Source organism: Mandrillus leucophaeus, unplaced genomic scaffold, assembly GCF_000951045.1.
Source record: "Mandrillus leucophaeus isolate KB7577 unplaced genomic scaffold, Mleu.le_1.0 Scaffold1676, whole genome shotgun sequence".
Taxonomy (NCBI): domain Eukaryota; kingdom Metazoa; phylum Chordata; class Mammalia; order Primates; family Cercopithecidae; genus Mandrillus; species Mandrillus leucophaeus.
The window spans coordinates 113,743-140,957 of NW_012101672.1; the positions used below are offsets into that span (position 1 = coordinate 113,743).

Here is a 27,215-nt window from a genome sequence, read left to right on the forward strand (position 1 = left end):
GTAGTCAATTTTAGAATACATGTGGTGTGGTGCTGAGAAGAATGTATATTCTGTTGAATTGGGGTGGAGAGTTCTTTAGATGTCTATTAGTTCCACTTGGTCTAGAGCTAAGTTCAAGTCCTGAATATTCTTGTTAATTATCTGGCTCTTTGCTCTGTCTAATATTGACAGTGGGGTGTTAAAGTCTCCCACTATTATTGTGTGGGAGTCTAAGTCTCTTTTTAGGTTTCTAAGAACTTGCTTTATGAAACTGGGTGCTCCTGTATTGGGTGCATATATATTTAGGATAGTTAGCTCTTCTTGTTTTATTGATCACTTTACCATTATGTAACGCTCTTCTCTTTCTTTTTTGATATTTGTTGTTTTAAAATTTGTTGTATCAGAGACTAGGATTGCAACCCCAGCTTTTTTTTTTTTTTTCTTTCAATTTGCTTGGTAAATATTCCTCCATCCCTTTATTTTGAGTCTATATATGTCTTTGCACATAAGATGGGTCTCCTGAATACAGCACATCAATAAGCTTAACTTTTTATCCAATTTGCCATTCTGTTTCTTTTAATTGGGGCATTTAGCCCATTTACATTTAAGGTTAATATTGTTATGTGTGAATTTGGTTCTGTCATTATGGTGCTAGCTGGTTATTTTGCCCATTAGTTGATGCAGTTTCTTCATAGTGTTGATGGTCTTTACAATTTGGAATGTTTTTGCAGTGATTGGTAGTTTTTCCCTTTCCATGTTTAGTACTTCCTTCAGGATCTCTTGTAAGGCAGGCCCAGTGGTGACAAAATCTCTCAGCAATGCTTGTCTGTAAAGGATTTTACTTCCCTTTTGCTTATGATGCTTAGTTTGGCTGGATATGAAATTCTGGGTTGAAAATTATTTTCTTTAAGAATGTTGGATATTGACCCCCCCCCCAATAACCCTATAATCTTCTAGCTTCTAGGATTTCTGCAGAAAAAATCTGCTGTTAGTATGATGGGCTTCCCTTTGTGGGTAACCTGACCTTTCTCTGTGGCTGCCCTTAACATTTTTTCCTTTGTTTCAACCTTGGTTAATCTGATAATTATGTGTCTTGTGGTTGCTCTTCTTAAGGAGTATCTTAGTGGTGTTCTCTTTTTTTTCTGGAAGTTGAATGTTGGCCTGTCTTGCTAGGTTGGGGAAGGTCTCCTAGATAATATCCTGAAGAGTGTTTTCCAGCTTGGTTCCATTTTCCCTGTCACTTTCAGGTACACCAATCAAATGTATTTTGGTCTTTTCACATAGTCCCATATTTCTTGGAGGTTTTGTCCGTTCCTTTTCATTATTTTTTTCTCTAATCTTGTCTTCGTGCTTTATTTCATTGAGTTGATCTTCAGTCTCTGATATACTTTCTTCTGTTGATCAGTTTGGCTATTGATACTTGTGTATGTTTCACAAAGTTCTTGTGCTGTGTTTTTCATCTCCATTAGGTCATTTATGTTCTTCTCTAAACTGGTTATTCTAGTTAGCAATTCGTTTAACCTTTCTCCCAAGGTTTTCAGCTCTCTTGTATTAGGTTAGAGCATGCTCCTTTAGCTCGGAGGAGTTTGTTATTACCCACCTTCTGAAGCCTACTTCTCTTAATTCATCAGACTCATTCTTGTTTGGTTTGGTTTCCTTGCTGGAGAGGAGTTGTGATTCTTTGGAGGAGAAGAGGCATCCTGGGTTTTGAGATTTTCAGCCTTTTTTCGCTGGTGTTTCCTCATCTTCGTGGATTTATCTACCTTTGGTCTTTGATGTTAGTGACCTTCTGATGGGGTTTCTGTCTAGACATTCTTTTTTTGTTGATGTTGATGCTATTCCTTTCTTTTTGTTAGTTTTCCTTCTAACAGTCAGGCCCCTCTGCTGGAGTTTGCTGGAGATCCACTCCAGACCCTGTCTGGGTGTCACCAGCGGAGGCTGCAGAACAGCAAAGACTGCTATGTGTTCCTTCCTCTGGAAGCTTCTTCCTAGAGGGGCACCTGCCAGATGCCCGAGCTCTCCTGTATGAAGTGAGCTGGGAGGTTTCTCCCAATCAGGAGGCATGTGGGTTAGAGACCCACTTTAGGAAGCAGTCTGTCCCTTAAGCAGAGCTCATGTGCTGTGCTTGGAGATGCACTGCTGTCTTCAGAGCTGGCAGGCAGGAACATTTAAGTCTGCTGAAGCTGTGCCCACAACTGCCCCTTCCACCAGGTGCTCTGTCCCAGGGAAATGAGGATTTTATCTATAAGCCCCTGACTGGGGCTGCTGCCTTTCTTTCTGAAATGCCTTGCCCAGACAGGAGGAATCTGGAGGGGCAGTCTTGCTACTGAGGCTTTGTCAAGCTGCGGTGGACTCCACCCAGTTCAAACATGCTGGCGAAACTCTTTACACTGTGAGGGGATAACTGCCTACTCAAGCCTCAGTAATGGTGGACGCCTCTCCCCTACTAAGCTCGAGTGTCCCAGGTCGACTTCAGACTGCTGTGCTGGTAGTGAGAATTTCAAGCCAGTGGATCTTAACTTGCTGGACTCCATGGGGGTGGGATCTGCTGAGCTAGACCACTTGGCTTCCTGGCTTCAGCCCCCTTTCCAGGGGAGTGAATGGTTTTGTCTCACTGGCATTCCAAGAGCCACTGGGGTATGAAAAGAAAGCTCCTGCAGCTAGCTCAGTGTCTGCCCAAATGGCCGCCCAGCTTTATGCTTAAAACCCAGGTCCCTGGTGGCATAGGCACCCAAGGGAATCTCCTGGTCTACAGGTTGTGAAGATCATGGGCAAAGCATAGTATCTGTGCCAGAATGCACCATTCTTTAAGGCACAGTCCCTCAGGGCTTCCCTTGGCTAGGAGAGGGAGTTCCCCAACCCTTTGTGCTTCCCGGGTGAGGTGACACCCCATCCTGCTTCAGCTCGCCCTCTGTAGTGGGCTGCACACAGTGTCTAATCTGTCCCAGTGAGATGAGCTGTGTACCTCAGTTCGAAATGCAGAAATGACCCACCTTCTACATTGATCTCCCTGGGAGCTGCAGACTGGAGATGTTCCTGTTCGGCTATCTTGCCAGCCACCCCAGTAATTACTTTGAATGCAAACAGATTCAACTCTTTAATCAAAGGACAACGATTGGCAGAATAGATTTAAAAAAAAAAAAAAAAAAAAAAACCCACATAATCCAACTGTATGCTGTCTACAAGAGACTCACTTTCAATCCAAAGACACAAATCAAAAATGAAAGGATGGAATATTTTCATATTAAATGCAAATAGTAACTCAAAGGGATCAGGATTGGTTATGCTAATATCAGACAAATTGATTTAAAAGTGATTATAACAGACAAAGAAAAATATTATATATTAATAAAGCATTTGATATAGCCAATATAAAATTATACAATTTATACACTTGATGGATCATCAAAATATATGAAGTAAAAACTGATAAAATTGAAGGAAGAAAATAGTGATTCTATAATAATAGTTAGAGACTTTAATATCCCACTCTCAATAATTCGTAGAACAATCAGACAGAAGATAAGTAAGGATATAGAGAACTTTTACAATAAACTAGATCTAACATATGCAGAACAGTACACAACAAAAATAGCATACACATTTTTCTCAAGTGCATATCTTTTTGAGGATAGATGATATGTTAGGCCACCAATTTAGCCAGTCTGTTGGTGTTTGCTTCATATGTTTTGAGGTTCTTTTGTTTGATATATTTATAATTGGAATATATTTCTGACCTTTTTCTCAATGTATAATGTCCTAGTTTGTCTCTTATAATAGAAGTATTTTTGTCTATTTTGTCTGACATTAGTATAGCCACACCAGCTCTCTTCTGGATATTATTTGGATGGAATATATTTTCCATCTTTTCATTTTCAGTGTGGTTGCATCTTTGGATCTAAAGGAATTCTCTTGTAGACAGCATATAATTGAATCATGTTTGTAAATACATTCTGTCCATCTCTGCCTTTTCATTGAGAGTTTATTTATATTTTGTGTTTACTTCTGCCATTTTGCTATTTGCTTTCTGTATGTCTTATATCTTTTTTTGTCCCTCATTTCCTCCATTACTGTCTTTTCTGTGTATTTAGTTGACTTTTTTTGCATGCACTGTTTCTATTGCCTTCTCATTCCCTCTTGTTTATACTTTTAGATATTTTATGGTTACCATGTAGATTACATTTATCACCCTAAATTTATAACAATTTAGTTTGAATTGATACTGATTTAACTTTAATAGCCTACAAAAATTGCTACTTGGCTAGGCACAGTTGCTCACACCTGTAATCGCAGCATTTTGGAAGGCTGAGGCAGGCAGATTGCTTGAACCCTGGAGTTTGAGACCAGCCTGAGCAATATGGTGAAACCCCTATGTCTACAACAAATATATATATATATTCTTTGTTGGTGGTGTAGTCCTGCCATGCCTGTAGTCCCAGCTACTCAGAAGTCTGAGGTGGGAAGAACACCTGCACCTAGGTGGTCGAGGCTGCAATGAGCTGTGATTGTACCACTGCACTCCAACCTAGGCAACAGGTCAAGACCTTGTCTCAAAAAAAAATGCCACTATATATCTTTGCCCCACACTTTATATTGTTGTCACAAATTACTTCTATGTATATTGTGTGACCAGTAAGACATTTATAATTGTTTTTATGATTTTATCTCTTAAATCATGTGGAAAATAAAAATCAGTGTTAGAAACCAAAAATACAATATTACTGGCTGTTAGATTTGCCCGTTTGGTTACCTTTACGAGAAATCTTTATTTCTTCATATGGTTTTGAGTTACTATCTAGTTTTCTTTTATTTCAACCTGAAGGACTTCCTGTATGTTTTCTCATAGGGGTGGTCCAGTGTTAATGAATTCCCTTACCTTTTGTTCGTCTGGGTGTGTCTTGATGGCACCATCATCCTTAAAGGATAGTTTTGTCAAATATAAAATTCTTGATTAACAATTTTTTCTTTTAGCACTTTAAATATGTTTTCCCACTGCCTTTTGACCTCCATGGTTTCTGATGAGAATCAGCTGTTAATTTTATTGAGGATCCCATATACAGAATGAGTTGCTTTTCTCTTGTTGCTTTCAAAATTATCTCTTTGTCTTTGGCTTTCAACACTTTGATTACAGTATGTGTCAGTTTGTATCACTTTGAATTTATCATACTTGGAATTTGTTGAGCTTATGGGATGTATACAATCATGCCTTTCATCAAATTTTGGAAGTATTCAGTCATTATTTCTTGAAATATTATTTCTACCATTTCTCTCTCTCTCTTTTCTCATTCTGGGATTCCCAAATTTGTATGTTGGTTCACTTAATGGTATACCACAGGTCCCTTAGGCTCTATTCACTTTTCTCTATTATTTTCTCTTTGTGGTTCTTAGGACTGGGTACTTCCAGTTGTCCTATATTCAGGTTTGCTGATTCTGACTTCTGCCTGCTCAGATTTGCTAGTGAACCCCTGTAGTGAATTGTTTTTATTTCAGTTATTGTACTTTTCAGCTTAAAAATCTGTTTGGTTCCTTTCTAAAATTAATATTCCTATATGAATATTTTCATTTTATTCATACATTGTTTACTGATTTCCTTTAGTTCGTTGCTCATGGTTTCCTTTAGCTCTTTTAGCATATTTATGACAGTTGTGTTAAAGTCTTTGTTGGTAAGCTCAACATCTGTGCTTGCTCAACATCTGTGCTTCCTCGGGAATGGTTTCTGTCTGTTTATTTTCTTTTTGAATAAGCCTTCTTTTCCTGTTTATTTTTATGCCTTGTGCTTTTTTGTTGAAAACTGGACATTTGAATATTATAATGTGGTAACTCTGGAAATCTGATTATTTCTCTTTCTCAGAGTTAGCTGGTTTTTTTTGTTTGTTTGTTTTTTGTTTTTTTTTTTTAACACTGTAATAGCCTGTATCATTACTTTTCCTATTTTTGCAGATACTGTATTTCTTGTCTGTGGTTACTGAAGTTTATGTTTCATAGCTTGTGTTCACCTATGGTTTTCACATATTTCCTTGAATTCCAGGAGCTAAAACAAACAAACAAAAAATTCACCTATTTCTGTCTTTACAAATTTTCTCTATCCTGGGCCACTCCATCATCACTTAGCCTGATCTTAGCCTTTAAACACTGAGCCTAGGTATCAGCCCAAGGTGGAAATCTGTGCTCTTATCAGGTCTTTTCTGAGTATGCATCTTGTCCTGGGCGTAACTGTGGCTTTCTAAATTATTTCATGTACACAGATACTTTGAATGCCCTGATTTCCCAAGCAAACTCCCCCAGATTTTTCTCCCAGACCTATTGCATATTTCATGAGTAATCTATTGCCCCAAGCATCTTCATGTTGTTTATTTGCCTTGCTTTACAATATTTTTAAGCAATGATCACTAGTTTTCTGGTCTGAGTGGATTCCAAGGTAGGTAAAACAGAAAAGAGTACCTTGCATCATTCCTTCAGGCAGCCCCCAGACAGTTAGAAAATACTTGGCATGTGAGGTCTGCTATGCTTCTTCCAGAACCAGGGACCAGGATTCCACTCTGAGAGTGTAGCTACCATCTTCAAGATGTAGCTAAGTGTACCTGAGGCCTGATGTAGTGGCTCACGCCTGTAATCCCAGCACTTTGGGAGGCCAAGGCAGGTGGATGGCTTGAGCTCAGGAGTTTGATACCAGCCTGGGCAATATGGTGAAACCCCGTCTCTACCAAAAATACAAAAATTAGCCAGGCGTGGTGGCACATGCCTGTGGTCCCAGCTACTGGGGAGGCTGAGGTGGGAGGATCACTTTAGCCCAGGAGGCATAAGATGCGGTGAGACATGGACTGCACTCCAGCCTGGATGACAGAGTGAGACCCCATCTCAACAAAACAAAACAAAAGACCACTGCTAAGCTTGAGAGGCAGTGGGGCAAAGGCAAGTAAAAACATCACAAGATATCCTACCATTTTAAAGTTGCCTTTTTCTTGATTTGGCATGTTCTCAGCTACTATAAACCACTCTTTTTGAGAGGCTGATAAAGTTGATTCTGATAGTTTCTGCTTCTTTTTAAATATTCCTGTAGAGGAATGGGAATGGAGCCGTTTACTCTGCCATTTTCCTGATATTACCTAGAAAGTCCATTCTGTTTTTTAATGACAAGGGGATTGTGTGAAACTGATTTACTTTTTTCCCCATGAATCCTAGAAAAGCATGACTGATTTTGTAATTTCCTTACGACTTTGGCTGTTAAGAAGCTCTGAGATGGCCGGGCGCGGTGGCTCAAGCCTGTAATCCCAGCACTTTGGGAGGCCGAGACCGGGCGGATCACGAGGTCAGGAGATCGAGACCATCCCAACATGGGCTAACATGGTGAAACCCCGTCTCCACTAAAAAATACAAAAAACTAGCCGGGCGAGGTGGCGGGCGCCTGTAGTCCCAGCTACTCGGGAGGCTGAGGCAGGAGAATGGCGTGAACCCGGGAGGCGGAGCTTGCAGTGAGCTGAGATCCGGCCACTGCACTCCAGCCTGGGCGACAGAGCGAGACTCCCTCTCAAAAAAAAAAAAAAAAAAAAAAAAAAAAGAAGCTCTGAGATAGATTTGTGGCTACCACTAGCACTTATGTAAGATTTTGTTTTCTAGTTCTACTTCTGTATGTATCTTACTTTATGCTTTTATTTCCCATTTGTCCCTCTTTACTCTTTCATTTTCTTTGTTTTTTGTTTGTTTTGCAATGTTTGTATCTCTGTAAACTGCATGAAATTCTTTTTGTGGAAGAAGGTGAGAGACAAATAAGGGAATAGGATTAAGATTCTAATATTTTCACCTACTACTGGGTCACCTTTAAACTATTAAAGAATCTACCATAAGTATTTGTTGAAATTCTGTTGCTTTAACACCACAATATTGCTTCAGTAAATAAAAAAGCCAAGCAGAGCACAAAAAGTATATCACAGATAATAATTCATGATTGTGAAATGAATTCCTGAACCTGCCTTTCAACCATAAAGTTCATAGGCTGGAAATGATAAAGTTAACAGGAACAAATTGGAAGTAAAAAAAGAGTGCAGGGTTTCTGAAACTTGAATAATATAAAGCAAAACTTTTCATGGATCCCTAAGAATATCCTAATTTGAACAACATAGATATAATAACGTTTTATTTGACTTGTTTATATGATGTATTGCATAGTGGTCAACACATGAGCTCTGTAGTCAGATTGCCTGGCTTTGACCCTTGCTGTGTCACTTATGAACTTGGTGACCTTGACTAGTTACATTACCTCTCTGTGAGTCTGTTTCTGCCACTTTAAAAATGAAAATAATAATAGAGCCTAATTCATAACATTGTTGTGAGAATCATAGTAATTTATACCTGTAAAGGGTTAACAGTGCCTAGGCTATATTAATCACTCAATGAAGGTTACTTATTATTTAATGATGAATCATCATGCAAAAGTGAAGTTATATTTCCATAACTGGCAAAATAAAATACTTGAGGCATTTTTTTAAGTGGAGACACAAACATTTTAAAATTCTGATATAGACCTTTTAAGTGGGAAATAATTATCTTAGACACATGAAAATACACATAAGTAGGATCTTGACTCTGCCATTTAGTAAGTGGTTTTGAGCAAATTTACTTCATCTATTTGTATCTGAGTTTTCTCATCTGTAAAACGAGAGTTGAACTAATAACTGCCTTGAAGATGAAATGAAAGACTGCAGGTAAAGCACCAAGCAGAGTGTTTGCACATAAGTGCTCAAACATTTCTTATTATTATTCTGAAAAAAAGAGTCGGCAGGTTTAAAATGAAGAGGAGGGGAGGCTCTGGGGGAGTAGGGTAGAGGAAGACCCTTAGCAATAAGTAGGGTCTTATTCCATTTGCACTGTTATAACAAAATACCATAAGCTGGGTGCCTCATTAACAATAGAAATTTGTTTTTTGCAGTTCTGGAGGCTGAGAAATCCAAGATCGAGGGACTAACATATTCCATGTCTAGTGAGGGACTGCTTCCTCATAGATGGCTCTCTTCTCACTGTAACTTTACATGGCAGAGGGGGAAGGAGCCTCTCTCTGTCCTCTTTTATAAGAACACTGACCTAATCACCTCAGAAAGGACCTAGCTACTAATACCATCGCCTTGGGTGTTAGGATTTTAACATAATTTTTTTTTAGGGGAACACAAAGATTCAGGTAATAGCAACTAGGAAACCTGGAATTAAGAATCATGTGTTGTCAATAAATCAGACAACACATGAATGGCAGGGTGATAACACCAAGACAGGGAGCTTGAAGGGAAGAGGTGGCTAAGCTGATGCCATCTCCACTGGAGGAATGTTGTCAAATAAAATACAAGATGCCTGTTAAATTTGAACTTTATATACAAAAAAACCTAATATGTCTGAAATGTTGCATGGCACATACTTGTACGAAAAACGTATGTGTTGTTTATCTGAAATTCGAATTTAACTGGGCATCTTGTATCTTTATTTGATAAATCTTGCAACTCTATGTGGAGGATGCAACAGCCTTGCTTGCAGAAGTTGGCTAATGAGAGTGCAGTTAAGTGGCCCAGGACCAGGGTCCAATACCTGATGTGACATCACTAAGTTAAGCTTTCCAGTAGGTGTGTCAGGCAGCCAAGGATCCAGATTCCTGTGAAATACTCAGGAATCACCAAGGAGGTAGCACCTGGGATTTTGGAAGATTCTGCTCCAGGACATGGTCTGAATCCAGGAGGTGCGAGGATCAGATCTGTCTTAAATAAGGGTTTTGGCAGACACTGAAAGCAGGGTGTGGAATGATGAGCCTTGATAGTGCTTGGTATGTGTGGGAGGAAAAGAGGGAATGGAACTTGGCGGTATCGACCACAGTAAACCATCAGCACAAAAGATGGAAAAAAGCAGAAATGTAGCCCTGAAGACTGGACACACCATGAGACAGAGCAGGCAAGTTAGAGTTAGGGAATGACGTACCAACATGACCAGGTCTGATCCCTGGGATCACTGAACTCTGGGTATGCTTGGGATAAAGGAAGCTTGGGGAATTCAGCTATTGTGAGGGATCACCCAAACCCAAGTTTGAGAATGTGAATAAATTCTGAACCCCACAAGGCAGTGGGCAGAGGTTATTATAAGTCTTGCTGATGAGCTTATAAACTGGAGCATATCTGAGCCTCGATGTGGGCATTAGTGGATACAGCTACAATCTTAGCAGACATGTAGATGACATAGATTGAGGGATGTTCAATCTGAGCCTATCAGAGATTGGAGTCAGGAGGGGAAGGGGAACAGGAACACTCATTTGCTCTGAATGTCTCATTTATGAAAGGTCTTAAGTTGAGACTGAAGAGTTTATATTGTCAATGAAATAAGGCATAGTTTGACATTTTTATCAAGATATAACTCACCATAAGTTTCACCAATAAAAATATACAGTTATGTTTTAAGTGTATAATTTAGTACATTTTCAATGTTTTGGAACCATCATGACTATCTAATTCTTGAACATTTTCATACCCCATAACCATTAAGAAGTCACTCCCCCATTTTTTCCTCCCGGCAGCCCCTGGCAACCATTAATTTACTCTCTGTCTCTATGTACTTGCCTATACTGTATATTTCACATGAATGGAATCATACAACATATAGTCCTTTGTGTCTGACTTTTACTTAACATCATATTTTCAAGGTTCATTTGCTTTAGCATGTGATCAATACTTCATTTGTTTTATGGATGAATAATGTTTCCTTTTAAAGACAGACCAAACCTTATTTATCCACTCGTCAATCGATGGGTATTTGGGTTCATTTCTACTTTTTGGGCTCTTAAGGTTAATGCTGCTATAAACATTCACATACAAGTTTTTGTGTGGATATATGTTTTTATTTCTCTTGGGTATATACCTAGGGGTAGAATTAATGAGTCATGTGGGTAATTCCATGTTTAACTTTTTGAGGAACTGCCAATGTTTCTACTTTTTTTCTTTTACTCCTGGCAAGCTGTGGGAATAGTTTTGTTTGTTTTATTTTGAGACAGGGTCATGCTATGTTTCTCAGCCTGGTCTTGAACTTCTAGGCTCAAGCACGCCTCCTGCCTCAGCTTCCCGAGTAGCTGGATTTACAGGCCCACACCACTGCACCCCTCCACTTTGTAATATGTCAGGATTCTTAAAAAATAGGAAGAAATTTGAGCCATTCAACAACTGTTAAGTCCTATGCTTAACCTGTATTGACCACTGGGATGATCTTGAAGGTCCAGTAGAGATAATAGTGACAATGTAGCACCACAACCCCTAAGTAAGCTCTTATACAATCACCGTTACATCTTCCCATACCTTCCCTCTTTTATCTTCATTTCACAGAGATAGGGAGATGTAAAGTGAATATTCAAATCTTTCAGCTACTCTGAATTTTCCAGGTAATGATACTTTCTTTGCAGGAAGGCATTATTATTTTCCCATTTTTGCAGATGAGAAACTGAGGCTCCAAGAAGTAAAGTGCCTTGTCCAAGGTCCCACATCCAATCAGTTGTTAAGCCTACATTGAATACTAGGATTTTCAACACCTGGTCTAGGATCCTTTCAGTGTAGTCTTTGCCCCTATGTGCCTCTGAAAAAGGTAGAAGATTGCTGATATATTTGGGCTCGCAAACTGAAATCAGACAGCCTCAAAAATGTTGAAAGTTGATCATTAACACCAGAGGGGAAAGAAAGAAATTGGGGAGGAGGAGAGAAGGCATATTGTTTCTCTCTGTGAGCATAGTATGACTGGGAATAATTCATCTGAGGGGAAGTCATTCATTCCCCATCTGTACAGCATTAATTCACTGAGGGCTGGGTCTATACTAGGCCCTGGAGACACAGAAAGAGAAGGAAGAGGGCTGAAACTAGAGTGAGGTGAGTGGAGGTAGTTGCCTTGAGCATAATTTTAAGGGAATGCTGAAAATCTCAGTAATCAAGATAAACAATATTTTTTCTTAATTAACTTTTTGTTTTTATTATAGATTCACATGCAGTTGCAGAAAAATGATACGGATAGATCTCATGTAAATTTTACTGTGTTTTTCCTAAAGTAACCCCTTGCAGAACTATAGTACAATACCACAGAGAAGATATTGACATTAATATAATCAAGATACAGAACGTTTCCACCACCACAATGAACCCTCATATTGCCCTTTTATAGCCACACCTACTTCCCTCCCACTACCATTCCCTCTGTAACCTCTGGTAACCACAAATCTGTTTCCCATTTCTATGATTTTGTCATTCCCAGAATGTTACATGAATAGAATCATATCGTGTGTAACCTTTGGGGATTGACTTTTTTTACTCAGCATAATTCTCTGGAGATTTACCCACAGATGTATCAATAGTTTTCTTTATTGTTGAGGAGTATTCCATGGTATGGATATACCAATTTGTTTAAACATTCCCCTGTTGAAAAACATATGGGTTGTTTCCATTTTGGGGCTATTATAAATAAACTACTATAAATATGTATAGGTCTGTTATAAACATAAATTTTCACTTTTTTCTGGGGTAAATGTTCAGGATTGCAATTACTAGGTCATGTGGTAGTTGTGTGTTTCTTTTTAAAAAATACAAAATTGACAAACCATTGTCCATAATGGTGGTACCATTGTGCATGCTCACCTGCAATGTATGAGTGACTCTGTTTCTCTGTATCTTTGCCAGCATTTGGTACTGTCACCATTTTTTATTTTGGCCTTTCTGATAGGTTATAGCGATATTGTGTTATGGTCTTAATTCGCATTTCCCAAATGGCTAATGACATTGAAGAAATTTTCATGTATTTACCATCTGTATAACCTCTTCAGTGAAATGTTTCTTCATATCTTTTGACAATTATTTAAATTGTGTTTTTACTGTTGAACTTTGAGGGTTCTTAATATATTTTAGATACTAGTCTTTTGTTGAATATGTAGTTTTCAAATATTTTTTCCTAGTGTATAGCTTGTCTCTTCATCTTCTTTCACATAGAAAAAATTTTCAATTTTGATAAAGTCCATTTTATCAGCTTTTCCTTTTATGGATTATGCTTTTGGTGTCAAATTAAGAATCCTTTGCTTAGTCCAAGATCCAAAAGGTTTTCTCCTTTTTTTTTTTTCTAAAAGTTTTATAGGTTTACATTTTACATTTAAATCCATCATCCATTTTGAGTTAATTGTTGCATAAGCTGTGAGGTCTTTCGAGTAAAAATTTTTTTTCCTAACAGATATTCACTTTCTCCACCATCATTTGTTGAAAAGATCTTCCTTTCACCTTTGTGGAAAAAAAAAAAAAAGAAAAAGAAAAGTATAGTTAACCCGTTTGGCATATATGTGTGAGTCTATGTCTGGGTCCTGTATTCTGTTCCATTGATCCATATGTCTATTCCACCACCAATACTACACAGCCTTGATTACTGTAGCTGTCTAATAAATGTTGACATCAGGTAGAATGATTTATTCCACTTTATTCTCTTTCAAAATTGTTTTTAGCTATTTCAGTTCCCTTGCCTTTCTATATAAATTTTAGAACTATCTTGTCTGTGTCTACCAAAAATATTTCTGGATTTTGATATCAGTTGCCATTAAACCTGTATGTCAATTTGGAGATAATTGACATTTTGTCCCAGTGTTTATCATTAGGCTCCTGCCTTATTCTTTATGCCCCAATTTGCTGTCCAGGTCACTGGGTCCTCTAAAATGAAGACCTGCTTTTCTCTCACTGGACAATCTGTCTACCTTCCTCCATTACTTCCATCTTAGAGACTACCTGAAGTCTGGTAGCTGAAACCCCTGTTTCTATGGACACACCATCTTGGAACCAACTGCCCACTGGGACCTTCAAAACATGGACTGCCTTGGAGCCTTCCTTGTTCTGCATCTTCCACCTGTTGGGATGCCCCTACTAATTTACGTCGTACTCCACTGACTCCCTGAACTGTGGCTTGCCACTTAATATACCGTAGTCCAGCTTTATACCCGGAGCCTGAGTCTTCTTTCCTCACTCACTAACTCCAATGTCATTATGTAGCAGCAGGGAGATGGGAGGAATGCCTGGCCTTAGATTCTGACCCCTTTTAGCTTGACCTGGCTTGCCACTGCTAATAAAGCTATACCAGGCCACATCTTGAAACATGGAAGGCAGAGCATCTAGCTTGGGACTGGAGGACTAATAGACCAAAAAGCTGTCTTTGACAAGTAAAGGATAAGCATGTTTGTCTTGATAGCACTTGTTTTGTTGTTGCATTTCTTTGATCTCTGGCCAAGCCTTGCTTACTTTGATCCTGTTTTTCTATCTTTAAAATAAGGACAAATTGGAATAAATCACTGTTTTTCAAATACTTTTTAAGCAACAGATCACTGTATTGAAAAATATCTTCCACAAAATCCCCAAATATGAAAATAATACCAATTAAGTTCTAGTTTAAAAAGGAGTAGGGGTGGCTTCCCTTCACTCTAAAATCTTAGGGTTCTGCCAAACCCAGTTTGAAAACCATGGATATAGCTGTCTTCTGAGAGGCCTTTCCAGCTTTGATGCCCACTAACATTTATAGGGCTAAATAAGCTGAGGAAGTAAGAGGGTCAAGAGGAGAAATGTTCAGTTAGCCTCTACTGAAAATGTGATGGCTTAGAGGAGTGTGCTCTAGCAACCAGCATGCCTCTGCTTGCCATAGGAAAATTGATTCAAGGTTTCTAATGATGCCTGCCACAGATCTAGTTCTGAAAACACCTGTCTGGGAAACCCTCTCAGATTATCCCTGGTAGAGTTTCTTAATCCCTCTTACATTATCCCAGAGTTTACTATTCACTCCTCCATTATAACACAGCTCACATTGTATTGTCATTACTTATTTACTGGCCCATCTCCAAATAAGCTATGAGCATCCTCAAAGCAGGAACTGTTCTTATTTCTCTGGATCTCCAGCCCCTAGGACAGCAGGCAAAGGGCATGTCTTCTCAAAAGAAGACATACAAACAGCAAACAAGCATACGAAGAAATTTTCAACATCAGAAATAATTGGAGAAATGCAAATTAAAACTACTCTGAGATACTATCTTATATCAGTCAAGATGACTTTTAATAAAAAGTCAAAAAACAACAGATGTTAGAAAAAAGGGAACGGTTGTACACTGTTGATGAGAATGTAAATTAGTTCAACCTGTATGGAAAACAGTATGACTATATCTTGAAGAACTAAAAACAGAACTACCATTCAACCAAGCAGTCCCACTATTGGGTATCTATCCAAAGGAAAAGAAGTCATTATAACAAAAAAGATCCCTGTACTCGTATGTTTATTGCAGCACTATTTACAACAGCAAAGTCATGGAACCAGCCTAAGTGTCTACCAACAGTTGATTGGATAAAGAAAATGTGGTGTATATGCACCGCGGAATACTATGTAGCCATAAAAAGAACAAAATCATGTTCTTTGCAGCAACATGGATGGAGTTGGAGGCCATTATTGAAACCAGCTTTGTGAACATTGTGACAGTGAGGAAAATCTGACATATGAAAACTCTAACAGTGAAAGAAATCTGACCTAACTGCCAACTCCATCTTGCTTCTAACCTCCAAGTTGCCCTTGCCCATGCCTGGGCATATGCCAAGCTAACTGTGGGAGGAATTTAGTTTGTAGTTTAGCAAACAAAGATGGGAACAGCCCCTTCCCAAAACAAATCCCCTTCTTGCTTGGGGATCAGGCCTCTTTTGTAAAACTAACAAAGTAGCCACAAGATAAGAAATAATGGCTCAGGATTCATGCAGCCAGTGGTCACAAGATTGCTAGCCTCCCCAGTTGCTCCTATAGATAACATCACTATTGTAAAACCTCGGATTGGTGTTTGAGGTATTTTTCAGACCCTGCATTCTGATGGACCAGCTGGGCCACCCAGACAAGTAAACTGGCTCATCTGCTCTTGTGTCCCTACTCCCAGGAACTGACTCAGTGCAAGAAAACAAGCTTTGACTCCCTGTGAGTTCATCCTTAATCCAACCAAACAGCATTCCCCATTCCCTAGCCCTCTGCCCACCAAACTGTTCTTAAAAATCCCTAGCCTCTAAATTTTTACAGAGGCTGATTTGAGTGATAATAAACTCCTGTCCTCTTGTTTAGCTGGCTTTGCATTTATTGAACTCTTTTTCTATTGCGAAAACCTTCTGTTCTTAATGCATTGCCTTTTCTGGGCAGTGATCAAGATGAAACCATTGGGTGATTACATTATCCTAAGTGACAGGAGTAGAAAATAGAATATCACATGTTCTCACTTGAGTGGAAGCTAAACAAAGGGTATACATGGACATAAAGGTGGAGAAAATAGACTCTGGAGACTCAAAAACCATGGAGGATGGGAGGGAGGTGCAGGTTGAAAAATTACCTACTGGGTACAATGTCCAATATTTTGGTGATGGGTATTCTAGAAGCTCAACTCCCACCATTATGCATACAATATCCATGTAACAAACAAGCACATATACCCCCTGAATCTAAAATTTCAACAAAGAAAACAAGGAGGGTACTAATAAACATGTTGAAGTGAAATGTTGGGTCAGGAAGAAATTCCTTAAATTCCTTTGTTTCTTCAATTACTCTTTTTCCCTCAAGAAACCCAAAATCATTCAAATTATTCCCCAAAAAGCTTATCTAAATTTTTAGAAGACAAAACTTTTTTAACTTAAATGTTTGAATAGTATTCAGTAGAGCCGCATGTTGTTTTTTGATCCAGTTTATGATGTAAGTTGAGATATATTTTTTATGTACTAACATATACTATATATGATTTATCTTATTAATTGGAAGAGTAGATTATGTAATCAGTGTATATAGTAAATTTATGATCATTTTATAGGACTGGGAACATGATTTTTCTATTTTTAAATAATGTCAGATGTTTAAATTTGTTATATCCTCAATTTTATGACAGATTGGCCATATCTATGATGCATTTATTTGGTATTTTCATTTCCAAGTAGATAAGCACAATCCTTTTCAAGTCTTGTGATTTAGAGGATAATGGGAACCTGTCTGGTAGGGTAGCTAGGCTGCCAATGATGGAAAACAAGGAGGTAACAAGAAAGTTTATTGAAGAATATCCATCTTAATAATAGCAGACACTTTTATAGTATTTATTATGCTGTTTTAGCCAGTTACATATATTAATTTAATTACAACCCTAAGAGTTAGTCACAATTACTATCATTTCCATTTTCCATATGACAAGACCAAAACCCATAGAGGGGAAGTTATTTGCCCTTGAGTCAGTTAGCTAAAAACAGTAGAGACCAGAGGTGAACTCAGGCAGCCTGACTGAAGAGTCTGGGTGCCTCACCACTATGCATACTGCCACCTGTGCTAGGAAAGGAAGCGCTATGTGGGAAGTCAGGCTGGGAAATTATATGTGATATATGCAAGGGGATTTTGAAGGCCCAGGAGAGAACATCTGCCTTCCCACTCCTCTCCCAATCCATTTACTTGCAGATGCCAGATGTTTCATTCATAGGCATAAGGTTTGTTCTATTGTTTACAATGCAACCAACCCCTGGGTGGGGTAATACTAAGATTTATGAGTTATTTTTACTTTCCCAGTCTGTTTCATTTTTATTTTATGAGTGTCACTTTTCATTGTACATTTTTATACAGTTGAACCTGTCCATCTTTTCCTTGGGGTTGCTTATCTGTCATTGTGGCTTTACAAGTTATCATCCCTCTAAAGCCTCTACTATAATTGAAACCATTTTTGCCCCAGACTCAGGGGAAATAATGGCTACAACCTTCACATCAAATGCTGCCCTGTCCATTTTGAGATCTTTAAATGAAGCCTGTATCATTATCTTCTCAAGCTTAAATCAAGACAACTTATTTGTAGTTTTTCATGGTCCTCTCCTGTTTCTATTCACTGAATTATCTCCAAATTTGGATTCTCAAAATGACTCTGAGAATTAGGGGAAGTGATGAGAAGGATGAGGGATATTGACCTGTACTGAATGCCCATTATATTTCAATCAACGTGCTAGGTGCTTTCTCATACCTTATCTATTTTCATTTAATCATTAAACAGCTCTATGAGGGGGACAAGGGCCCTGTGAATAGTTCTAAAGTACCCCAGCCTGGGAAAGATGTGCAGGGAACCTGGTAAGACTCAGTCCTTTGGGAAACTCAATCCCATACTTAGTTCTGGTGATATAAAGGAGGCTGTTAGAAATGGAAGGTCATTGGAGCTAGACAGTCAGTTTTAGTCACTCTCAAAGAGGTGGGAATTGAAGAAGGGGGAGGGTGTGGATGAAAGTTTACTAAGAAAATGCAGTAGATGTACACTAGACTGCTTTTATAATAGGATTTTTTACACTAGGGTTTTTCAGACTTGGAAAGGGAAAAAGTGGGACACCCCTACTCCCACTGCCAGATCTTTGTTCCCTGAAATTTGCATTTGGGGGATCTAGGTCAGTGACATTGGGTAGGTGAGAAAGAATACAGGAGTGAAAGTTCAATGACATAAAGCCATCAAAAACAGCAAGAATCTCAGCTGAAACATTGCCTGAGAACACCTAGCACAGTCTATGTAGGCAGATACAAATTCTAGCTAATCATCCACAAGTCCCATCTCCTAGGGGAATCTTCAAAGTTAAGGCTTCAAACACACCCCTCAACACCCTAGCTGAAGGGCTGAAGTGATGGAGAACATGAAAATTTTCTGAGAGAGTGTGAAGAATGAGATTACCTATCTCAGCTCCTAATTCCCTAACCTAGGGAGGTCAATTACCATTTCTGTTCTTCAGTTTTTCCATATACCACATGAGTGCCTTCCAGCCCTAACATCGTATGGTTCTCTTCCAGTCTTTCCTGTCTCAGTCAATGGCACTGACCTTATTACTGAAGCCAAAAATCCAGGAGTCATTTTAGATGCCTTATCTTTCCCTCCGTACCTCTTCATCCCATCCATGAGCCAATCATATCACTTCTGTGCCCAATAATATGTTTACAATCAGTCCATTTTTCTTCATATCTATTATTACTACTGTAATTCAAGCCACCATCATTTCTTTCCTGGACAACTGTAATAGTTTTCCCACTGGTTTTCCTACTTCCACTTTTGCCCCAATAAAATCTGTTCTCACAGCAGTCAGTGATGTTTAAAAACTAGATCATGTTGCTCCCCTGCTTAAAACCCTCAATATCTGCCTATTGTAATTAGAATAAAATCCAAACTCATCACCATAGTTTACAATACCCTGTTTTTAGAATAAAAGTTCAATGACATAAACTGTCTCCTCAGTCTACTTCTGCTCCCCTTAATCAGCCAGAGCCCTACCTACTTTTTTTTCATAGGCTAAGCATTTTCTGACTCAGGACCGTTGCACTGGCTATTCCTTCTGCCTGGAGTACTCTTCCTCCAGATCATTGTATGGCGAACTCCTTACGTTTCCACTACAATGTCATCTCTGAACAGCAGGCTTCCCTGAACATCCTAACTAAAACATTCCCCCTCCTGCCACTATTCTCTCCTATTATCCTCAATTAGTGTTTCATGGGCTTATCTCCCCCTAATATTATTATGTTTATTTCTTTTTCTTTTCTGTCATTATTGTCTGGCTCCTCGTACTAGAATGTAAACTTCCTGAGAACTGAGATCCTGGGTAACTAATAGAACACAGTAAGTGAGAGCATGGCTTCTGGAGGCAGACTCTCTAAATTTGAATCTCAATTCTGCCACTTACTAACTGTGTTACTCTGGGCAAGTTACTTAACTTCTCTGTGCCTCAACTTCCTCTTCTGTAAAATAAGGATGATAATAATATATATTTCCTGTGAAATTTTTGCAAGGATTAAACTAACTTAATACCTGCAAAGCACTATATATCCCTGGAACCTAGGAGAGTGCCTGGCATGTAGTAAGTGTTCAGTAAATATTTGTTAGCTGTTTGCATGAATTAATCCTCGATGCCTCCTGCTATTTCCCTCCCTTCCTCTCCCTTCCTGCCTAATTTTGTTCCGGAAGCTTTTCCCTGACTCCTTGCTCACTTCTCAGGACTAAGTTGGTTCTCCCCTTATGTGTGTGCTCACAGAACCTAGACTTATTTCAAGCCCTGGTTGCTAGATATAGCTATATATGTATGCATGATCTTTGTAATAGCTGGTCTCTCACTAAATGGTAAGCTTGGTAAGGGCAAGGCCCATGTCTGTCATATCTGCTATGAAATCTTCACTGAAACCTTGATGGTTCTTGACACATCATAAGTATACAATAAACATTTTTGGGCTGAAAACTTTTGGCTCATTTTTTTCTCTTAGAAATGCTGATTAAGAAATATAATGAGAAATTTAATAAGTAATTTGCACTACTTTTTGAAAGGCAATTTGGGACCAAGGATGTTGTTGCATCTCTGCCTCCTCTTAGTTCAGTTCACTGTTGAAGTACAAAGAAAGATCTGTGAATTCAATATTCTGGCCTCCATTTTTAAAGTCTTGATCTATTCCCTGAAAGTATGATCATGTTAACAAGAGACTGACTGACTTCCTTTTTGCTAATTTCTTGCATTTTAATGGTATTAACCCCAACATACCCTGCCTGACTTACTTGTTTCTTAGCAATAAGAATAATGTTGGCCCTGATAAAACTAAGAATTTTTTTTTATTTCTACCCCCTCAAATCAATCAGTTCTTCTAATAAAATCATGCATTAGAACTCACTGCTAGCCCGTATCTTAAATATTGTTTCAGCCATTGCAAACTTCTCATCAATTGAGAGCTACTGAATACTTACTATGGAAAAGCCACCACCTTGGCTTGCAGATACTGTTTTAAGTGCTGCTTCAGAAGAAGGGGCAGAAGGCTATGGTTTCCTTCTCTTCCCCATACTTTCTCTACAATATTTTCCTTCCTTTCATTGCTAGCCTGGATTCTTAAAACTCAGCAAGGAACAGGTGAAACATCTGTTCTCAAAGAGGTCAAGGAGCCAAAAGCAAACCAACAGAAGCTAAGAGGCATATTACTCTTTCTGTATTTGGACATTTTAATTGTTACAAATAGCACAAGCCTTCTTCCAAGCTCCAGGTTTTCCCACAGCCTCTTCTGTTAGATTAACTGTTATCTTCCTTTAATGTCCATAGATTGGAAGCATGGGACATGCTTGGCCCTCTGCAGACACCCTATATTGGAGTGTACCTTCTGGCTGAAAAGTAACAGAGGCATTCAGGCCCCATGGTAGCAGTAGCAGCTTCATACAGGCCGCGTGGGGCCATAGGAAGAGCACAGGCCCTTGAGTCAGGAGTCTTGGTTCTGTTTCAGCCAAGTTGGGTGACGTCAGACAAGTCCTTTGCCTCTCTTGGTCTCAGTTTCCTCATCTATAAACTAGGATTTCTGTGAGACTTGAAAGACAAGATAGTTCCCAAATTATTACCAAATCAGACTCTAAACCCATTAACATATTTAATTGAAACAGATACGTAGCCACATCCAGACTTTTACCAGACGTGTGAACATAGTCAGTGGTAAGGATTCTTTGGGTGAAGGGGATAGTGGAAAAAAAGAGAGACATTAGATTTAAAATCTCAAAGACGGTTCATAAATTGCTTCCCACACATCCCTTACAAACCCTCCACTTCTCCCCAAGCCAGCATTAACGCATTATAAACCACTTTATGTTTGACATAGATACGTACACTCAGGACCCCATTTTACTTTTGGTTGCTATATTTTTTTTTTCCAGACATGCTATCTTCATTAATCTGCAAGTAACTTGGTCCAAAGTGGGCACAGGCTCTAGCTTCATAACTTATTGTGTGGCCTTGGCAAAACAACTTTCCCTATCTGAGTCAGTTTTCTTCCTTCTAAAAGGGGATGAATCTACTTGCCCCCTTCATATTGGTTGTGAGGATAAAATGATAGGTTGTACATATCAGACTCAGCACAGTAGCCAGTATATGCTAGGCACTTACACAGGCTTGTCATTTACCTCCTCCCCTTATGAGACAGAGCTGGGGCCAGTTCTTGGCTCTGGATCCACAGGGTTTGTGACTAACCAACTCAGTGTTCTTTAAATACCAACTAGTGGCTCTACAAGGTAGCAACCTTCAAGATGATAGGAAAATGTAGACACTAGGGAGAATTTTATAGTTAAGAAAGTTATTACATCTTTGATCCAAAGAAGAGAAGGGCTTTAATTTCTTCCCTGGAGAATGCTTAAAATCACTGTGGACATCCAGAATGACATGAGATTCATGTTCCACAAACTTCTCAAGCTCCTACAATATACCAAGCCCTGTATTCAGCATGATCATGGGAATGATCTCATAGAGGCCTCACAACAAGCCTCTGAGGTGGGCTCACTAGGTACATTTTTCAGATGAGGAAACTGAAGCTCAGTAAAAGAAAGGACAAACTCAGGGAGAGTTCTGACTCACCTTTAGTTGGGAGTGAGTAACCATCTTCCTTTTGTCCGAAGTCCAGCTCTCTAGGCCTATTTGTGCACTCTGAGTAACTGCCTCTTACCTGGTCTCATGTCCTCTAATCATTCTCTACTTTGCTTCCAGAGTCTCTCCCTAAAATATTCCTCCAACCTTATCACTACCGTGCGTTGAAACATACAATAATTAAACATTATTTGGTGCAGAGTAAGCACTTAAAAAATGCTTATTAGGGTCAGGCGTGGTGGTTCATGGCTGTAATCCCAGCACTTTGGGAGGCTGAGGCAGGTGGATCACTTGAGCTCAGGAGTTCAAGACCTGTCTGGCCAACATGATGAAATTCCATCTCTACTAAGAAACACAAAAATTATCTGGGCATGGTGGATGGGCACCTGTAATCCCAGCTATTTGGGAGACTGAGGTCAGAGAATTGCTTGAACCCAGGAGAAGGAGGTTGTAGTGGGCTGAGATCTGTGCCACTACACTCCAGCTTGGGCGACAGAGTGAGACTGTCAAATAAATAAATAAATAAATAAATAAATAAATTAAATAAATTTAAAAGTTTATTAGATAAATGTCTGCCTATAGGATTAAGTCCAAACCCTTTAGTCTGACATTTAACATATTTCATAGTCTGGCTCCTACCTGCCTTTTCTAAATACTACATCTCCCATTTCTTTTTTCCACCTCTACACCTCATATAAGAACCCTATATTTCAGGCACCCTGAACCACTCATCCTTTCCTTTCTCTCTCTATTGTATTCTCACCTGGAAAGCCTATTCTCCTCTATGGTCTGACAAATCGTTAGTCACTCTTGAGACCTATTTACATCTTCTCTGCACAGGTTACACCTTATCTATTCCTGTATTTTGTTTGACACCACACTGTACTGTAATTAATAGGTAAATTTTCAGCCTCTTCTGTTCCTCAAAGGCAAGGATTTGCTTTTATTTATCTGCCTCGCCCAGTGACTCCTACAGTACTTCTTCCATTGACTGACAAAGTCCGAGCTTAAGTAATTGTTTGTTGAACGGGTAGCTGGAAGTAACAAGGTTCTCCTCCCCACTCTCCTTTCCCCCAGCTTTTGCAGCATCTTCCTCCTCCCATCCTCCTCTTCCCCACCCCAGCCCCACCCTAATTTGAATGCCAAAGTTACTGGTCCCCAGGCAGCAGCTAGCACATTCAACATCTCCGAAGCTACTTTCCCTGCAGGCTTTGTTTCCATCCCCAAGGCATAATTAGCAACTACCGCTAATCTTTTGCGGGTGAGTAGGTGCAAGGACCCCCGAAGGGGAGCGAATGGGTACGTCTCTCATCTCTCCAATGGCCTTCAGGAGTTTTTTTTTCCCCATTTTCCCACACACGGGCCAGATGAATATCCCCATTCCTTTGCACTCTTCACAACCTTTGACATAATTATCTATAACAAATTGATTTAAAGTGCGGCTGCAGGAAGGGAAACAGGCATGTCTCGCTTGGCCTTCTGGGAGTTGTAGTCTTACAGGCCCCCGGGCTGCCTGGCTGGCCCTGAAGCTGTGGACTACAGCTCCCAGGCCTCTCCAAGCCCCTACCGCACAGGCTCAGAGCCCCAAGCCCGGAGGAGGTGGCTACATTGTGTCTATTGTATCCTTTGGCTGGTGTATTTGTACATCTCTCGGGACGTGAAATTGACAGTGAAAAGTATGGCAGATGAGCAAGAAATCATGTGCAAATTGGAAAGCATTAAAGAGATCAGGTAAGTGGCACGTTGTCCCCCTCAACCCCCCGCCCCCCTCCAACCAACCCTTCCTTGCAGGAGAGGGCTAATTATCTATTGTTGGGCTGCTTGTCTGGGGAGCTGGAAAGGGGCCCATTCACCACAGACTTGCAGGAGAGGTGAGGATGGGAGGGGCGTTGAGGAGAGTTGAGAGAGAGAGAGACCTCTTGCCAGATGTGGCTGAGAAAGCAAAGAGGAAGAAACACAGGGCTGGTCCCAAGACAGTTTTATTTTTCGAGGTGGGGGTCAGGACTCTGCATTCATGGTCACGTTTTTAAAAAGTACTTGTGTGCCCCAAGGTGTCTTTGGCTCCTTGCTCTTTAGGAGTCGAGATTTTTTTCCAGTCTCTTGTTCAACTTGAGAACCTGGAGTTTGGGAAAGGCTTTTGAGAGCCAAGTCTAGCGCATCAGGGCTGGTGGCTGCTGCCAGGGGCTGCCAAGTGGGGGTTGCAGAGGAATCTCAGCGGGTGGAGCTGGGAGAATGGCGCGCGCTCGTTTTCCTTTCACTCACTCGCCACTTTCTTCCTTCCTATCCCGCGCTTGGGAGGGGGATGGGAGCAATGGGGATTGGGGACGCGGTCGCTGCGCTGATGGTGGGATCGCGACAGCTGCTCTGAGGAGCTGGAGGTGACAGGCAGGCTGGCAAAATGGGAGTTGCCGAAGTGGAGTCCGCCACCCGGTTGCTTCTGGAGCAGCTTTTGGCAAAGCGATGATATTGTCCTTGCTCAGAACACAATAGCGCCGGGCTGTGTGGGCTGGCACAAGGTCTGTCTTCACCTCCCCTTCTCAGCGTGAGCCCCTGCTTTGGCTTTTGCTCTCACTCTGAGAGTGACCTGGGTCAAGCTGTCTCCCTGAAGTGTTTTCTGAGAACCCAAGGTGGAAGATGTCAAGTGTGTCTCTTTAAGAAATAAGACTTTGGGCATGAGATTTAACCCTTAGAGTGCTGGATGAGACCTACATGTGGTGATTAGTGGTGGTAGGTAAAACACCTTGGTTTCTTCTTCTTCTTGGGGGGTTGCATCTCTCTTTCTACAGGAGAGGTGAAGGAAGGGAACTATCATTTATTGAGCCCCCTCCCGCCCCTGTGTGCCAGACCCTTTGACCTAATTTTGCTCATTCAGCAAGAGTCCTGTGAGCTTCCTACTCCTCCTTTACAGCTGGGGAAATAGAGGCCCAGAGAATTTGAGTGATTTTCCCACAGCCACCCAGCTTGAAAGTGCCACATTTTGTTGGTCTGCCTGCAAAGGTATTCCTTTTCCCACTATGTCCTAGGCAAAGTCTGGAAAGGAGAAAGGAATATGTTGCAATTTTTTTTTTTTTTTTTTTTTTTTTTTTGCAAAAGCATCAGAAGTTAGCTAGAAAATGTGACACCTTGGTACAGTAGAATGCCAGCTGTCATAATAACAATGCAGCTAGTCAGAAGCTTAGGCTTGCAAATGGAGAGCCTAGACTTCCACTCTCACCAAGCTTCAAAGGAACCACCACCCCATGCCCAGAAAAGGACCAGTTGTGAGCAAGGACTTTAATCCCCAGTGAAAATAGACCTTTCCCAGTGAAGACCACATGGAGAACCATAACTTCTACCCTTACCAGTGGTAACTAGGAGTTTCTACCTCAACCAGCTAGGATGGAATCAGCATAGGCCCAGAGAAAAGGCCAAACTTGCACCTCTAACCAGCAGTAACAAACAGCCCCTCCCCAATCTGGATGTCAAGAGACAGTGGAGAAACTGGACTTCTGCCATCCCTCTTCCATCCAGGAGAGTGTTAGACAACTGCTAAAACAAAAGATTTAAATAAGATCCAGAGTATCCAACTTTTAATCAAAAAATCACTTTCCATACTAAGATATCCACTTGAATGAGAAAAGAAAATAAACAGATGCCAATACTGAGATGACACCCATGTTAGAATTATCTGATAAGGATCTTAAAGCACCTGTCATAAAAACATTTCAGTGAGCAGTTACAATACACTTGAAACAAATGATAATGTAGAAAATCTCAGAAAATAAATAGAAAGTCTCAACAAAGAAATATAAAACATAAAGAAGAACAAAGTGACATTTTTAGAACTGAAAAATACAGTAACATAAAAACCCCAAAAAAACCCAATGGATAGGTTCAACAGTAAGGTGGAGAAGACGGAGGGAAAAAAATAGCTTACAAATATAAAACAGTAGAAATCACTGTGGAACTATAACAAAAGCTTTAACATTTATGCCAACAGATTCCCCGGAGAAAGAGGGCAGGATTGGAAAAGTATCGGGAAAAATAATGACTAAAAACTTGCCAAATTTGCAAAAGACATAAACATTTAGATTCAAGAAGAGGAGCAAACACCAACATAATCAACACAAAGAAATACACTCCAGGATACATTGTAATCAACCTCTGAAAAATGAAAGAAAAAGGAAACTTCTTCAAAGCAGCTGAAGAGAAACAATTCTACAAAGGAAAAAAAACTTTAGAATGACAGATTTATCATCAGAAACTGATGATGCCCTAGCATTTTTTAAATGCTGAAGGAAAAGAAGTGACAACCCAGAAATCTATGTCCAATAATAATATCCTTCAGTACTGAATGGATAATCAAGACATTCTCCAATGAAGAAAGACTAAGGAAATTTAGATATACCCTAAAAAAAGATGATAGTAAGCTCTGAAAACAGAAAAGAAACAATAAACAGTAAGCAAAAACATGGTTAATACAGCAGACTTTCTCTTTCCTCTTGAAATTTCTTATGTTTGATAATTGAAGCTAAATTTATAATGTTATCTAATGTGGTCTCAGCATATGTAGAGGAAATATTTAACACATTTATATTGTAAACTGGGGAATGTAAAGAGATGTAAAGGGGAGGACATGCTTCTACACTTCATTCAAGCATGTAAAGTGGTGAAGTCAGAAGATTATTAAATAAGTTATGTATATATAATATATTATTGAGAGAAAACACTGAAAATGCTATACAAAGAAATGTACTCAAAACATTATAAATAAATCAATATGAATTTTTTAAAAATGCTCGTCACCCACAGGAAGGCAGGGCAAAGAAAATGGAGAAACTGAAATTACAGAGAACA

General features: G+C 39.6%; 1 protein-coding gene across 4 annotated transcripts in view; it reads left to right on the forward strand.

Moving 5' to 3' along the window:
- ZC4H2 (zinc finger, C4H2 domain containing) overlaps positions 1-27,215 on the forward strand; it is a 122,322-nt gene that overhangs the window by 34,784 nt on the left and 60,323 nt on the right. The window contains exon 1 of one of the 4 annotated variants that reach the window (XM_011976510.1): positions 23,919-24,110. The exons of 2 other annotated variants lie outside the window; for them this stretch is intronic. In XM_011976510.1, the coding sequence (XP_011831900.1) occupies positions 24,058-24,110 (53 nt within the window). In that variant the 5' untranslated portion in view covers positions 23,919-24,057. Of the gene's footprint in view, positions 1-23,918; positions 24,111-27,215 lie in introns of those variants that run through there. One more of the 4 variants, XM_011976513.1, reaches the window with a different exon arrangement.